Source organism: Zingiber officinale, chromosome 11A (genome assembly GCF_018446385.1).
Source record: "Zingiber officinale cultivar Zhangliang chromosome 11A, Zo_v1.1, whole genome shotgun sequence".
Lineage (NCBI taxonomy): Eukaryota > Viridiplantae > Streptophyta > Magnoliopsida > Zingiberales > Zingiberaceae > Zingiber > Zingiber officinale.
In genome coordinates this window covers 1155380-1169091 of record NC_056006.1, presented here as the reverse complement: position 1 = coordinate 1169091, position 13712 = coordinate 1155380, and the positions used below count along the sequence as shown (strand labels likewise).

Here is a 13712-nt window from a genome sequence, read left to right as displayed (position 1 = left end):
GATGTGCCTGCCAGGCTGCCCGGGAAGCCGCTCGGAAGGAAAGACTGGGTCCATTGACCCTGAAGGAGGTCGGGGGGTCGGACTGACAGAAGGTTCCGGAACTATTTGAGGGGCAGATCGGGGAGTTGATTGTGGGACTGACGGAGGAGGGGCAGTGATAGTTGTTCCTAGCCGGGCAAAGGCAGCATGTGGAAGAAGTCTCTTATCCAATATGATTCTACTTCTCCTCATTATTTTCTGTTCACTAAAGGGAAGAGGCTGGACATCTGAGGCGCGAAGCAGGGTGTTGGTTGCATGGAGAAACCAGGGTTGTAGTAACTATATCCAAAGAACAGAGCGAAGTAATTTAAGATCGGGCAAAACTTACCCAGGGAGCGAGGCAACTCAGCAGAAGAGATGTGGCTCAACCTAAAGAAGGACAGCACGTCCTCGGATAGTAGTCTCATCAAATCTAGTCGCCAACACCTCAGCTGAGCCAGAGCATTTGTGAAAAGTGGGTCATTACTGAAATCCCCCACATAAGGCATTACGGGAAGGGTTCACTGCCATCGAGTAGGCCACTCCACAGCAGAAGGAAACTTAAGGAAAAGATAAATATCCTTCCAAGCAAGTTCAGAGGAGGGAATAGGACAATAGAAGGTAGTCCCTATAACCGAATAGAATCTAAAAATTAGATAAAAATGTATATTTGTTGAAAAAATATATTAATGTCGGTTTGGTTAATTTAAAAAAAAAAATTAACTCATTCGATTTCAATTAAATCAATTTAATTTGAGTGGATCGATTTTAAACCTCCCTACTTTGTATGGACAAATGAAATATGAAGGCAACAAGAAGAGAAAAAGCTCCAAATCATGTCCATATTTTTTTTCTATCTAGTCAGTGAAGTCATAATTGATTTGATTCTCGTATCACTCTCAAATTGTTTTTTTGCTTTTTCTATGACAACACATCATTCCATGTTTGATGCCACCTCGATTAACCCGATTGGATCATCATCACTCAATCGACACTCTTTCATAATATTGGAGGCCTGTCAAGACCTAAACTCTCTACTCGCTTAACCCTAATCGTTAGGGAAGGAGGAAGTATTTTAGTTGAGCGCACTTTACCTCCGACAGTCCCTGGCCCTGGTAAGGCTGCCCACGGGAAAGCGAGCTCAGGTCAATGGCTAGACAGTGTTGATGGTACAGACAAGCGGTTGTCTCCCCATATGCAATGGCTCGCTCATGTGGTTGGGTAGTGGATGGCGTATCGCTCGTGCAGTTGACCACGTGATCCGCCCTAGGCTTGCGTGGCTATGCAGCGGAGAAAAAATGATAGGAGGAACCCGATGAAAAGAACCCATCAATTACCACGGCAAAGCAAAGGTCGAGCATGACCTTCATTTGGAGGCCCGTTCAAATTTATTCATTTTGTTTTAATTCTATTTCTTATTAAATATAAAAATGCTTTCAAATAATTTTAAAATCTGAAAACTTTTGGAAGTGAGAAAATCTTAGATTTGAACCATAGCACACACTTCTTTATCTTACCACTAAATAATTAGTAAACAAACATAACCCTCACCAAGAGACTTAATTGCTACAACTGATAGTTCAACTTGGGAGGAACGCTCAAGACTGACAACTTTAGGGACCATATCTTTACCTTGCATATTCAATGCACAATGCAACCTTTGGAATATAACTAGTGTTACCGGTGGACATTTGAGCATCTGATGGAACAGGAAGGAAGCTCTCAATGTCCTCAGCATTTGGTGGTGTCCATGGGTGCTGTTTGAACTTTCTTATGCTGTTTAGCTGGTCGGCCACATTCTTCATCGTAGGTCTTTCTTCTCCCTTCATACTCAAGCACTGCACTGCCATCTCTCCAATCCTTTCAATCAGCTCTGCATCTCCTTCACTAGTCACTTGATTGTCCAAGAGTTCCTCGAGTCGATCCTCTTTCTTGGCCAAAATGAAGCTTGATGCAAGACTCGTTTCTTCTCCATTTTCTTCAAAATAAATTGCCTTCTTACGTGTCAGTAATTCTAAGAGCACTACACCAAAGCTATAAACATCACTTTTTTCAGTTAATTTGCATGTTTGAAGGTACTCGGGGTCTAAGTAACCGCAGGTCCCTTGAACCAAAGTAGCAAACTGGTCTTCATCCTTGGGATTTAGCCTTGAAGCTCCGAAATCAGAAACTTTTGCAGTGTAATTTTCATGTAGGAGGATGTTGGCAGACTTCACGTCTCCATGAATGATTCGAGGCGAAGCCGAATAGTGCAAATAAGCAAGAGCATCAGCAGAATCACGAGCAATGTTTAAACGCACAGCCAAAGGGAGGTTATCTATGTTCCTGCTGTGGATTAGTTCAAACAAGTTACCATTAGGGACAAACTCATAGACCAACATGGGAACCTCCACTTCCAAACAACAGCCCAAGAGCTTGACTATGTTCCTATGATTGACTTGGGAAAGAATAAGCATTTCCTTTCCAAATTCTTTCTTTTGTCTCTCATTTATAACCTTCGGCTGCTTTATGGCGACAAACTGATTGTCTCCCATATCTCCTTTGTAAACAGTTCCATATCCGCCTTGTCCAAGAATTCTGCTCTTGTCAAATCTATTTGTTGCCCTCTCTAATTCTTCTTTTGAAAAGATCCTAAATGCAAGACTTAGTTTTCTCATCTCTTCCAGTAATTGCATGCCCCCATGTTCACTGAAATATCTTTTCCTTGACTGGATAAGTTTTCTTCTCTGATAAATCATACAGATGCACATGCCAAATACTAGTAAGAAAGTCAAGCTGATGGAGGTGCCTGTGAACCCATCAACATCACAGAACGTGAGCATCCAAACTAAATAAAACCAATGAAAATTAAGATGCTGTAATTTATCCTTTCACAGATAATTAATCTTTTGTTTTATGTTTGGTGTTTTAGTTGGATGGAAAGATAGGAGAGTGATTCATGTTCTAGGTGTTGTTTTGTTATCTGTTTCTTAATTCCCTCTCCCTCCTGAATTTCCATCTAAGTAAATCCAACCTCATTTGGTGGATTTCAAAGCTACATGTTGTATTTAAAGGTATCCATATATCTCTATAATGACATGATATTATCTCCAATAATCCTCCCCTTAAACAAAGGACTACAATTACTCTTATGGTTCGGGCCTTCCCGCGAGCATCTCATCATCCTGATCTGTTCTGGACCTCCCCGCAAGAATCCGCACTCAGTTACCTTCACCTACTCCGGACCTCCCTGCGAGCATCTAGTCACCATGACCTGCTTCAGGTCTCCCCGCAAGCATCCAGTCATCCTGATTTACTCCGGGCCTCCCCGCGAGTACCTGATCACCCTGACCTGCTTCGGGGTCTTTCCCACAAGCATCCGATCATCCTGACCTATATCGGACCTCCCCGTAAGGGGTTGGATCCGGTCAATCTTGACATGTTTCGGGCTTATTCGCAAGCATCCGATCACCCTGACCTGTTTTGAGTCTCCCTGTGAGTATCCAGTCACCCTGACCTACTCACCTCCCGCAAGTACTGATCACTCTGACCTGCTCCAGACCTCCCCACAAGCATCTGGTCACCTTGACCTACTTCGGATTCTCCACGAATATCCGGTCACCCTGACCTACTCCGACCTCACCCTCAACTTCGTTCAAGACCGTCCCACATGGCATCTGGTCTGGACTATGACTCTGATACTATTTGTTGTGACCGAAAGGATATCCACATATGTCCATAATTGCATGATATTATCCACTTTGAGCCTAGGCCCTCATGACTTTACTCTTAGGTTCTCTCCAAAAAATTTTATACCAATAGAGATATCATCCATCCTTTTAATTTCATAATTTTTACCAAAACTTTTAATATAAAACTTTGATTCAACCCCAACACTACAAGACATGAAAATTGGGCATATTCATTCTCTTCTTTTTCTACTGCCAATATATAGAGAGGATCACTCAGGATATCTTATCTTAATTATATTCTTGAGTGGATAAACAGATGAAGAGTTGAAGAAACAACGTTAGGGAATCGGATGCCCGTTCAGGGAAAGAACCTTACCTATAACTGCTTTCACCGCCAAGGAAAGCTTCTGATTTGGGATGCATGTTCCATTGTAAGCGTCACCGTGCTTGCCTTCGGGGCAGTCACAACTATAATTACCAGGCAGGTTCTGGCAGATGCCATCTGAGCATGGATTTCTTTGCTGATTGCATTCGTTGATGTCTAAAATTGAAGTGCAAAAGAAACAGTAGTTGGCACCGTTGCAATCAGAGAGTCAAAACATAACTGAAAGCAGAATATATTAGACAGACCTTGGCATCCGTCGGAGACGTAAGGATTGCCTTGGTATCCTGTCGAACAGTTGCAGAGATAGCCAGGGCCATTGGAGGAGTCGATGCACTCGCTGTCATTGCTGATGCAGGCATAAGAACTCAAGTCGTGACTTGCTACCTCGCACGTCTCGTTGCCGATGGCCCAGTCTATGACCACCGGCACCCTGCCATCACTGTTGATTTGCATCAATTGGGTCGTGGTGATGTAAGATGTCTGAAACTCGAACCACTCGGCATCCAACAAGACGGCGTAGCTGCATCTGCTAAATCTCCAAATAGCCGAGTTGTTGAAATACTCATCAAAGCTGACTTCATAGTATTTGAGATTCTTGGGTATGGAAGTCTGGCAGCAACCCATGCCGGAGCAGGAGTCACTGACGATGCTCTCTTCATCGTCGCACATGGACACACAACCACTCTGGTAGCTAATATTGCTCTCGTGGGAGCCGATTATGTAGGCAAGGGTATCGCAGCCGATGCCCGTGAACTTGTTGTGGAGATCAGAGAACCTATATGGGGTGTCTTCGAAATTAATCCACCAGGATGTGTAAGTGACATTGTTGTAATTTGGATTGTAGCACGCCGAGGATATGGGGTTGAGGAAGCGTAATTGGCCCATGAGCAGCGAGACACTGTGGACCTCGACATTGAACAAGAATGGTTTCTTGACGCCGGTTTCCACCTCGTCGCAGGTCAGATTGAAACGAATTCCCCAGGAGCAGTTAATGCCGACGCCGAAAGGGTAAGGAATATCCACGTCGCCGCATTTTGTCGGGCAACTGCTGTCAGGCACAGGAGATGCAACTGCAAGCAGCAGCTGGAACAGCAAAGACACCAATGCTATTGCTGAAGACATGGCTGCTAATTCACTACTGATAGTTGAGGCAACCAACTCAGACACAATTCTCATTATATAGATCTTAAAACCCTATAGAAAAATGCTTACATTTCTATCATATCATGTCATAGGATGTTAACTGCTTAAAAAATAAGAACTTGTAATATCTATTATTCTATTATATCATGGTATATGATGTTAACTGCTTTAAGATCAGACCTGGTAATATCTAGATGTATTCTCTTTCCTTTTGTTTTTTTTTTTCAGAAATCCTGTTTATCTTGTGCTCTCATTAAAGTGACAGGTTGCAACTGGTTTCTTTGTTTATCCTTCTTGACTTCTTTTCTAACTAGATTACATTAGTCTGTAGTGAGTATTTGGTTTGTTTTTTTAAATTTTTTTGACTCGATCTCCCTATTTAATGCGTAGAATTTTGGGGGTCAACTACTAAATGGCACGTGGATTTAGACCTGTCAATTTGGAAATGCAATTCTGATGCTTCAGTTTTTCTTTCTTTTTCTTTGATGATTAATATAACACTAAATTTTAAGAGTTGACCAGCAACATTTGATCAGGTCCTTGTGAGTGTGATCTATGTTCCTCGTGTCATTTTTTTTTCTTCAAAATTTCAGAAGGCTTGAGATATTTCTTGAATTTTTTTTAAATTTATTGTAATAGGCTTGTGATGATTTAGCAAATGGTGAAAGAATAGCTTTTTTTCTTTGTTAGAAATGCATATAGAAACTTTCATTGTACTGTAAACTTTCTTCACAATAGCTTGAACAAACCCCTATATGATGGTGTCCATTTAGGTGACTATTTGTCGTGGGGATGGAGCGGATATAAGTATAACCCCTTTGGATTGAAGTTTTGATATGCAACAACGGCAGTAGAAGCAATAGCTTCATAAGCATACATTGAATCGGCAGAGACACTACCATCTTCCCTTTCATATTTGTGTGGAATTTAGACTATGTATACAGCAATTGCATCCTATGTCAGTTGGTTCACAAAACAAATAGTGAAATTGAAAGAACAATAGTGTTGGATAAACAATTTATTTTACTTTCGTAGATTAGATGAAATTCTTAGGTTTATATAGAACTACCAAATTAAGGATATTATTGTTAATCTTCTACTTGCTTTGGGTTGATTCTGCTACCTATTAGACTCTTTTTTCTTTTTTTTTGAAATTCGCTGTGAACAAAACCTAGTGCATTATTGCTTTGATTATGTCAATACACTAGTCTTATAATAGAACTCTCTCTAGAAAATGACCTCTAACCACTCCAAGTAGAATAACTTATTCCAAGCATGGTTAAAAAAAAAAATTACTTCCCACAAAGTTTCTTGAATTTATTAGATTAGCAAGTCGTTGTTTTTCAAATACAACTTGTAATTTGACCTTGTGTGGAGCAGTTTGATACATTATAGACCTTTTATATTGTTTCCTCTTCTTTTTCTTTTGAGAGGAATTAATGTTACTGTGAGAATATTCAAGTTCCTCTTATCAATGGTTTCAACGGCTTAGAAAAAACCCTAATTCTTTATTGATGGGTAGTTATGGTGGCATTGAGGCAGGTGATGCAAGAGCATCAAGTAGCACGATCAATTTATTGTTCGATCATGAGCGGGTGAAGGGGGGAGTGAATCATGTATTTTTGAAAACATAATTATTTTATAAATTCAAAATAACATCGTAGTAGAAAGGTTAAATTGAAAAAAAAACACGAGGAAAAACTCGGTCGGTTTTATTTGATTCGGAGCCTTCGACGACTCCTATTCCAAGACTCAGATCCCAAGGATCTATTGATGGGTAATCCACCAAATACCTCTTCTAGAACTGTCAGAAGAGGTAATCAAATATAAAGATCGAGACAATGTAATAACCTACACTTTCTTTTTAGAATTTGGTCGGATGACTTAGTGGAGCAGCTCAGTGGCAAATGAATGTTTCTGAAGATTCAAAAGGTTTGTATCACTTTAGAACTTGAGTTGATTCTTGATGAGTGAGAAGGGCTACTCCGACCCTCCTTTTATTGGCTTTTGAGGGTGCCTCCAATCACAGCTCTCATCCTCTTATCTTCAGAGTCGTTAAAATCCACTTTCTACGAAATTTATCCTGTTGAGGCTGCCTTCAATCATCCTCCGAGGCACCTCCAGCCCCATAACCTGCGCACTTGATAACCTCCGCGACCGCTAGCTCTTATCTGCGCGAGGGCACCTCTAACACTTCTAAGGCGCCTCAGCGCCTTTTGCTTGGGGCGCCTCCAATTGCCAAGAGGTGCCTCGAGCACTGTTCATCTGAGGTTTTTTATGCTTTTTCACCCTTGCAAAATGCGTTAGTCTAGAAACAAAGTATACCCTGTAAAATAGGGTTAGCACAAACATAATATAGGACTATTAATTAGTTTCTGTCTTTCCAAGACCAAAAATTAGTCATGATCTTAATTTAGGTGTCTCAAATGGACCTAAATTGGACCAACACTTAAAGTCCAAATTTGGACTCCTCCTCACCGGAACTCTCTCCTCTAGTGACTTCTCTTCACTTACCAACTTACAGTTTATTGACTAGCCTCTTGACCCACCAGGTCTTCTTGCCAGTTGTCAAGTCCGCATACCCAACTGGACTTTGGCCAGCTATCAGGCCCCGCAGACCCAGCCAAACTTCCTTCCAGATATCAGATCGGTTCTTTGTCCTATTTGGGCTTCACACCAACTAACAGGTTCTTAGTTGGGTTTCATCCTAGTGTCAAGTCCTCTAGACCCATCAATCCCTGCATGCTCGGTAAATGCATTAGATCACAAAAAAAATATCTAGCTTAACTTACTTGTCATTCATCAAAACCTGAGTTAGACCGTTAGTGGAGATTGCACCAACATTTATGTCCTCCAATATGACTGTGTTCCCCTTCGAGGTATGAAGAGAATAAAACAAGGCTACCAACCTCCCTTTTGGGTCTTGAAGAGAAGGACGATTGAAGCTACTTACAAGGAAGATGATTAGCTCATGGTCTCATGACATGGTTGTACTCTATTTGGAGTCTAGACGAGACGGAATTGACTAATTGGATCATCAAAACTCTAGATTTGATCTTTTAATTTTTTTTTTTTTATTTTAAATTTTTAGGATTAATTTTCTTTTCTAAAAGTTAGTTTAGATTTTAACTCTTTTTTAAGGATAAGTTTTCTTTTACTTTTTCTTTTTCTTTTTTTCTTAGGCTACTTAAAGAAGGGCTAGGGCTCTTGTAAAAACATGTTGAGTTTGATTTTGATTTGAATAAACAAATTATTTTCGTTTAAACTTAAAGATGACTCCTCTTTGTTTACGAATTATCTTCCTATATCTTTCTCTACAAACCTATTTGAACATCACACCCGGAGTTCCTTCCTCTGTGTCAGTTGGTATCAAAGCCTTAAATCCATAGATGATCATGATAGATCGATTGAGAGCGATATAGAGAGGGGGGGGGGGGGGGGGGGGAATATCGCTTCTCTTTAAAAACTCTTCTTTATCTTTTAAAAACAGAATTAAGCAGCAAAAAATAAAGAGAGAGACAAAAGCGTTTACTTCGTTCGGAGCCTAGCTCGACTCCTACTCGAAGGCCCGCGGTTCTTGACCGCACCGATGGGTAAACCACTATAACACTTCTTTCCGAAACCTTCGGAGAGAAGTGGATTGTACAGGTACAAAGATGTAAGATAGTAACACTCTACTATCTTATAAAATTAAGTGCAGTAAAAATGAAATATATCGACAATAGAAATTTAAAGTCGAAGCTCGGGCGGACGGAGTAGTTTTGCAAGACTGATGAAAATTCGTAGCATGAGCAGCTTGCAGAGGGGAACTTGAATGGATCAGAAAGTGTTCTTTTGCCTCAGACTTCGAGCCTCGTTTTATAGGTGTACTGAAGGTTCGGTCGACCGATCCCACTGTTCGGTCAACCGAACCCGCTCCCTTCCTTCCTGGCTGGAGTCTAACACGGGCTCGATCTTCTGCATTAACTGCCTTTTAATGGTTCGGTCAACCGAACTAACTTTTCGATCGACCGAACAAGCTTTTTCCTTGTTCGTTGAAATTTGTCGAGATCTTTATTTATTGCACCATTAATGTTGATTGGATCGGTCGACCGATCTCCGAGTTCGGTCGACCAATCAGCTTCTTTTTCCATTGCTGCTGAACGGTGATGATGAGCTGGCAGTGCTGAGTCATTAAGGTTCAGTCGACCGATCTTACTGTTCAGTCGACCGATCATGCTTTGACCGGACTCTAGTTTGATCTGTTCTGTGCTTATTACTGCTTTGAGTTGACCTGGTTCGATCGACCGATCCTCTGGTTCGGTCGACCGATCCTCTGGTTCGGTCGACCGATCATGTCAGACCTGCAAAACAGTGTTAGCCAAAATAACCTGCAAAACAGAGATTAGCACAATAATAAAATGCATGAGTAATATAAAGACAGTAGAACTATCTTGATCTCAATTTGGAAACCTTCCCGGTTTCTTCAGTTGGATCAGCGACCTTAGGTTGTTCCCTTCAAGAACCCGACCTCACTATTGCTCCTCCAGTTATTTACCTCAACCTACCTACCAAAACGTTGGGTCCTCCAGACCTGTTTAGACTTTACTGTCTGGTCGTGATTAGGGCTTTCTTGATTGAGTAAATAGCCTACACACTTAGCCAAATCATCAGATCATAACAAGACTTAACTTGAACCTTCGACAACATCAAAACTCAGATTTGATTCTGGTGCACCTTGCACCAACAGATCATTGTGGTCATAGTCATGAAAGATAGATTCCGGATGAAGAAGTCTCACACCATCATCAAAGCGTACTCTACGAGCTCATCGAAGATCTGCAGAGACGAGTCACAGAATTATCCCAGCATCTAGCTGTGCAAAATCTTGAAAATCATAAGGTACGTGGTTAAGATCATGACAAACAGGTTCCAGTTGAGGAAGTCTCACTACAAAAAATCATGCAAATAACGGTAGCATTCCCGATTGAATTTAATTTAGTCGGTAATTTTCGATTGAATTAAATTCAGTCGGTAAATATCGACTGAATTGAAATTTCCGTCGATAAATACCGACTGAAATGTTTATTCAGTCAGCAAATCCGGGTGGGGATTCACGGAGAAGCATTTATAACGGTTCACAGGGGAGCGGGTTCAATATTTACCGACGGAATATGAATTCTGTCGGAATTCACTGACAGAATTCAAATTCTGTCGGTAGGGCACGCAATCTCAATTTCCTCTCCCCTCGAACAAATCTTTCTCGCGATCTACTCTTCGTGTCCTCGGTGATCGGCAATCGGGGATCTCTGCGTCCTCCGCAATTAGCAGCCTCGTGTCCTCCTCACCCGTTCTCGGCGATCAGCAACCGACGACTCAAGTATGCTCCTCTCCTCCTTCTTCTCTTCTGTTTCACACGTACGCCAGTCGCAACAGGGTCTACTGACGGCCGGCCGCCCGCCACAGGGGCCTGCTTCGCTGGCGCTTGCTCCCCAAGGGCCTGCTCCCCAGGGGCTTGCTCCCCAGGGGCCTGCTCTGCAGGCACTTGCTCCCCAAGGACATGCTCCTCAGGCAACTGCTCTGCCAACGTCTGCTCCCCAAGCGACTGCTCCGCCGGCGCCTGCTCGCGGCTGGCCGCAGGCCCCTACTCACGACTGGCTGTAGGCCCCTGCTCACGACTACTGTAGGCCCCTGCTAGCGGCTGGCCGCAGACCCCTGCTTAGTTTATTATATGTATTGTCATTTCATTTAATGAACGTTTAAGCAACAACATATGTTTATTAGAAAGTCTAAGTTTATAATGATTCCGTCGGCGGAAGTTGTGATTCTGTCGGTAATTGCCGACGAAAGTGTTGGGACCGAAATGTAGCTAGAGGGGGGTGAATAGCTCGTCACGATCGTCGTGCTTGTCGTTGCTTGTTTCTTGAGATGATATGCAGTGGAAAATACAAAGAAACAACACTCTACACTAACACTAGGGATTTACTTGTATCCACCTCAAGAAGAGGTGACTAATCCAAGGATCCACACACTCACGCACCCTCTACTATGAAAACGCTCCTTTACGGTAACTACCGAAGGTGGAGAAGCCCTACAATACTCTCAATACAACAAGAAACAAAGAGAAACAAATAGAAGGGAAAGCTTACACGGTTTACACAAGAAACCCTAACCCTAGCTTCTTCTTCTTGCTGTAGATCCGCCTCTTGACTTGGAAATACCTCCAAGAACCTTCAAGATCTGGCGATGAGAAGTCTGTGGAGGAGTTGTGAACTCGCTGTGAAGATTGGAGATGAAAGCTGAGAGTTCTACCGAGAGAAACGCTCGCCAACAACTAAATATGACGCCAACGGTCGAATCCCAATCGATTGGATTGCTCCCAATCGATTCGGGAGGCTTTGGATCGATCGGCCGATCGATCCAGAGCGCCTCTGTGCTCCTGGGAATCGCTTGGATCGATCGGCTGATCGATCCAGAGCTTATCGCTCAAAATCACAGCTCCCAATCGATCGCCCGATCGATTGGAGGCTCCCAATCGATCAGTCGATCGATTGGGAGGCTTTCTGTTCGCGCGACACTTCTCCCCAATCGATCCACTGATTGATTGGGAGGATGCTTGTCGCAGGGACTCACCCAATCGATCAGCCGATCGATTGGGCATGAGCCAATCGATCGGCTGATCGATCCAGCTCAAGGTTTTTGCCCAAAACCAAGTTCAAAGTCCCTTAAACCAACATCCGGTCAACCATGACCTGTTGGTACATTATGCTTAGCATCCGGCCACCCTTGACCTGCCAGGACTCCCTCACCAAGTGTCTGGTCAATCCCTTTGACCCACTTGGACTTTTCTCCTCGTGCCAAGTGTCCAGTCATCCATGACCCACTTGGAATTCCACCAGATGTCTGGTCAACCTTGACCCATCTGGATTTCCTGTGTCTGGCTTCACTCACCAGGACTCTCCTTCTGCCTAGCTTCACTCACTAGGACTTCTCCTCTACCTGGCTTCACTCACGAGGACTTTCCTCACTGCCTAGCTTCACTCACTAGGACTTTCACCTGGCTTCACTCACCAGGACTTTCCTCACTGCCTAGCTTCACTCACTAAGTCTTTCACCTAGCTTCACTTACCAAGACTTTCCTCACTGCCTAGCTTCACTCACTAGGTCTTGTTAGGATCCTTCGTACGGAGGCTAGAGAGGGGGGGTGTGAATAGCCGGCCCCAAATCGTCGCGTTTCTACAAACTAGGGTTAGCGCAGCGGAAAATAACACGTAGAAACGAAGGAAAAGAAGACCAAATCTGGATGTAACGAGGTTCGGAGATGAACTCCTACTCCTCGGCGTGTCCGTAAGGTGGACGAAACCTACCAATCCGTCGGTGGATGAGTCCCCGGAAAACCGGCTAATATGAACTCCTTCTGGGTGGAGAAACCTCGTCACAAAACTTGCAACAACAAGAAGGAGTACAAGAAATACAAATAGAAAGACAAGAACAATGTACAAACACTAACTCGTCTTCTCGTCGACTGCCTGTGAAGCAACAACTTCTAGGACAACAGCAGCAGCTGACCGTCGACTGGAAGCTCACACGAAGCTTACTGGGGAAAGCTCAAACAAAGCTCAGATCGCAAGCAGCAGCAAGCTAGAAGAAGGAGAGGAATAAGAGTCACTCCGCCCTGTAGCCCTCGACCTCTTTATATTACCTGTACCTGCGAAGTACCTGCAACGAAGACAGAAGACGCAGAACCTAGCCGTTGTTACTCACAACGGATAGATCCAGACCGATCAGGCTTCACCCTGATCGGTCTGGGCCTTGCCTGATCGGTCGTGGGGACCGATCAGGCCCTGTGCTGATCGGTCCCCAGACCGATCAGAAGGCTTCACAGAGAGTTGCCCAACTCTCTGTGTGGAATCTGATCGGTCCCTGGACCGATCCCACCTTAGCGTCCCTGATCGGTCCCGGGGACCGATCGGTCCCCAGACCGATCAGTAAGCCCACAGAACCATGATCGCCTTCTGTTTGTTATCTGATTGGTCACCAGACCGATCAAATACACAAACGTATCACTGGATCGGTCTGGAGACCGATCCAGAGCTTGGTTTTTGCCCAAACCAAGTCCCAAGTCTCCCAAACCAACATCCGGTCAACCTTGACCTGTTGGTACATCATGCTTAGCATCCGGTCACTCCCTTGACCTGCTAAGACTCCCCACCAAGTGTCCGGTCAATCCCTTTGACCCACTTGGACTTTTCTCTTCGTGTCAAGTATCCGGTCACTCCCTTGACCTACTTGACCTTCTCAACACCAGATGTCCGATCATCCTTGATCCATCTGGATTTTCCCTTGCCCGGCTTCACTCACCAGGACTTTCACCTAGCTTCACTCACTAGGATTTTCACCTGGCTTCACTCACCATGATTTCCAATCTGCCCGGTTTCACTCACCAGGACTTTCCCACTGCCTGGCTTCACTCACCAAGACTTTCCCTTTCACCTAGCTTCACTCACTAGGATTTT

General features: G+C 43.6%; 1 protein-coding gene across 1 annotated transcript; it reads right to left on the bottom strand.

The window, feature by feature from the left end:
• Window positions 1-1512: 1512 nt before the first annotated feature.
• On the bottom strand, window positions 1513-5198 carry LOC122031685 (putative wall-associated receptor kinase-like 16). Its single transcript, XM_042590785.1, has 3 exons — window positions 4320-5198; window positions 4066-4230; window positions 1513-2806 (listed from the first exon to the last, which is right to left on the bottom strand). Exons 1-3 carry the CDS (start codon window positions 5194-5196, stop codon window positions 1647-1649), a joined length of 2202 nt encoding a protein of 733 aa, XP_042446719.1. The 5' UTR covers window positions 5197-5198; the 3' UTR covers window positions 1513-1646.
• Window positions 5199-13712: the final 8514 nt, after the last annotated feature.

Coding starts and splice junctions, on each gene's coding strand:
- LOC122031685 (XM_042590785.1), bottom strand. CDS start 5,196: ATGTCTTCAGCAATAGCATTGGTGTCTTTGCTGTTCCAGCTGCTGCTT. Junction 4,231..4,319: donor CGTCTCCGACGGATGCCAAG/GTCTGTCTAATA, acceptor CTTCAATTTTAG/ACATCAACGAATGCAATCAG. Junction 2,807..4,065: donor GGCGGTGAAAGCAGTTATAG/GTAAGGTTCTTT, acceptor ATGGGTTCACAG/GCACCTCCATCAGCTTGACT.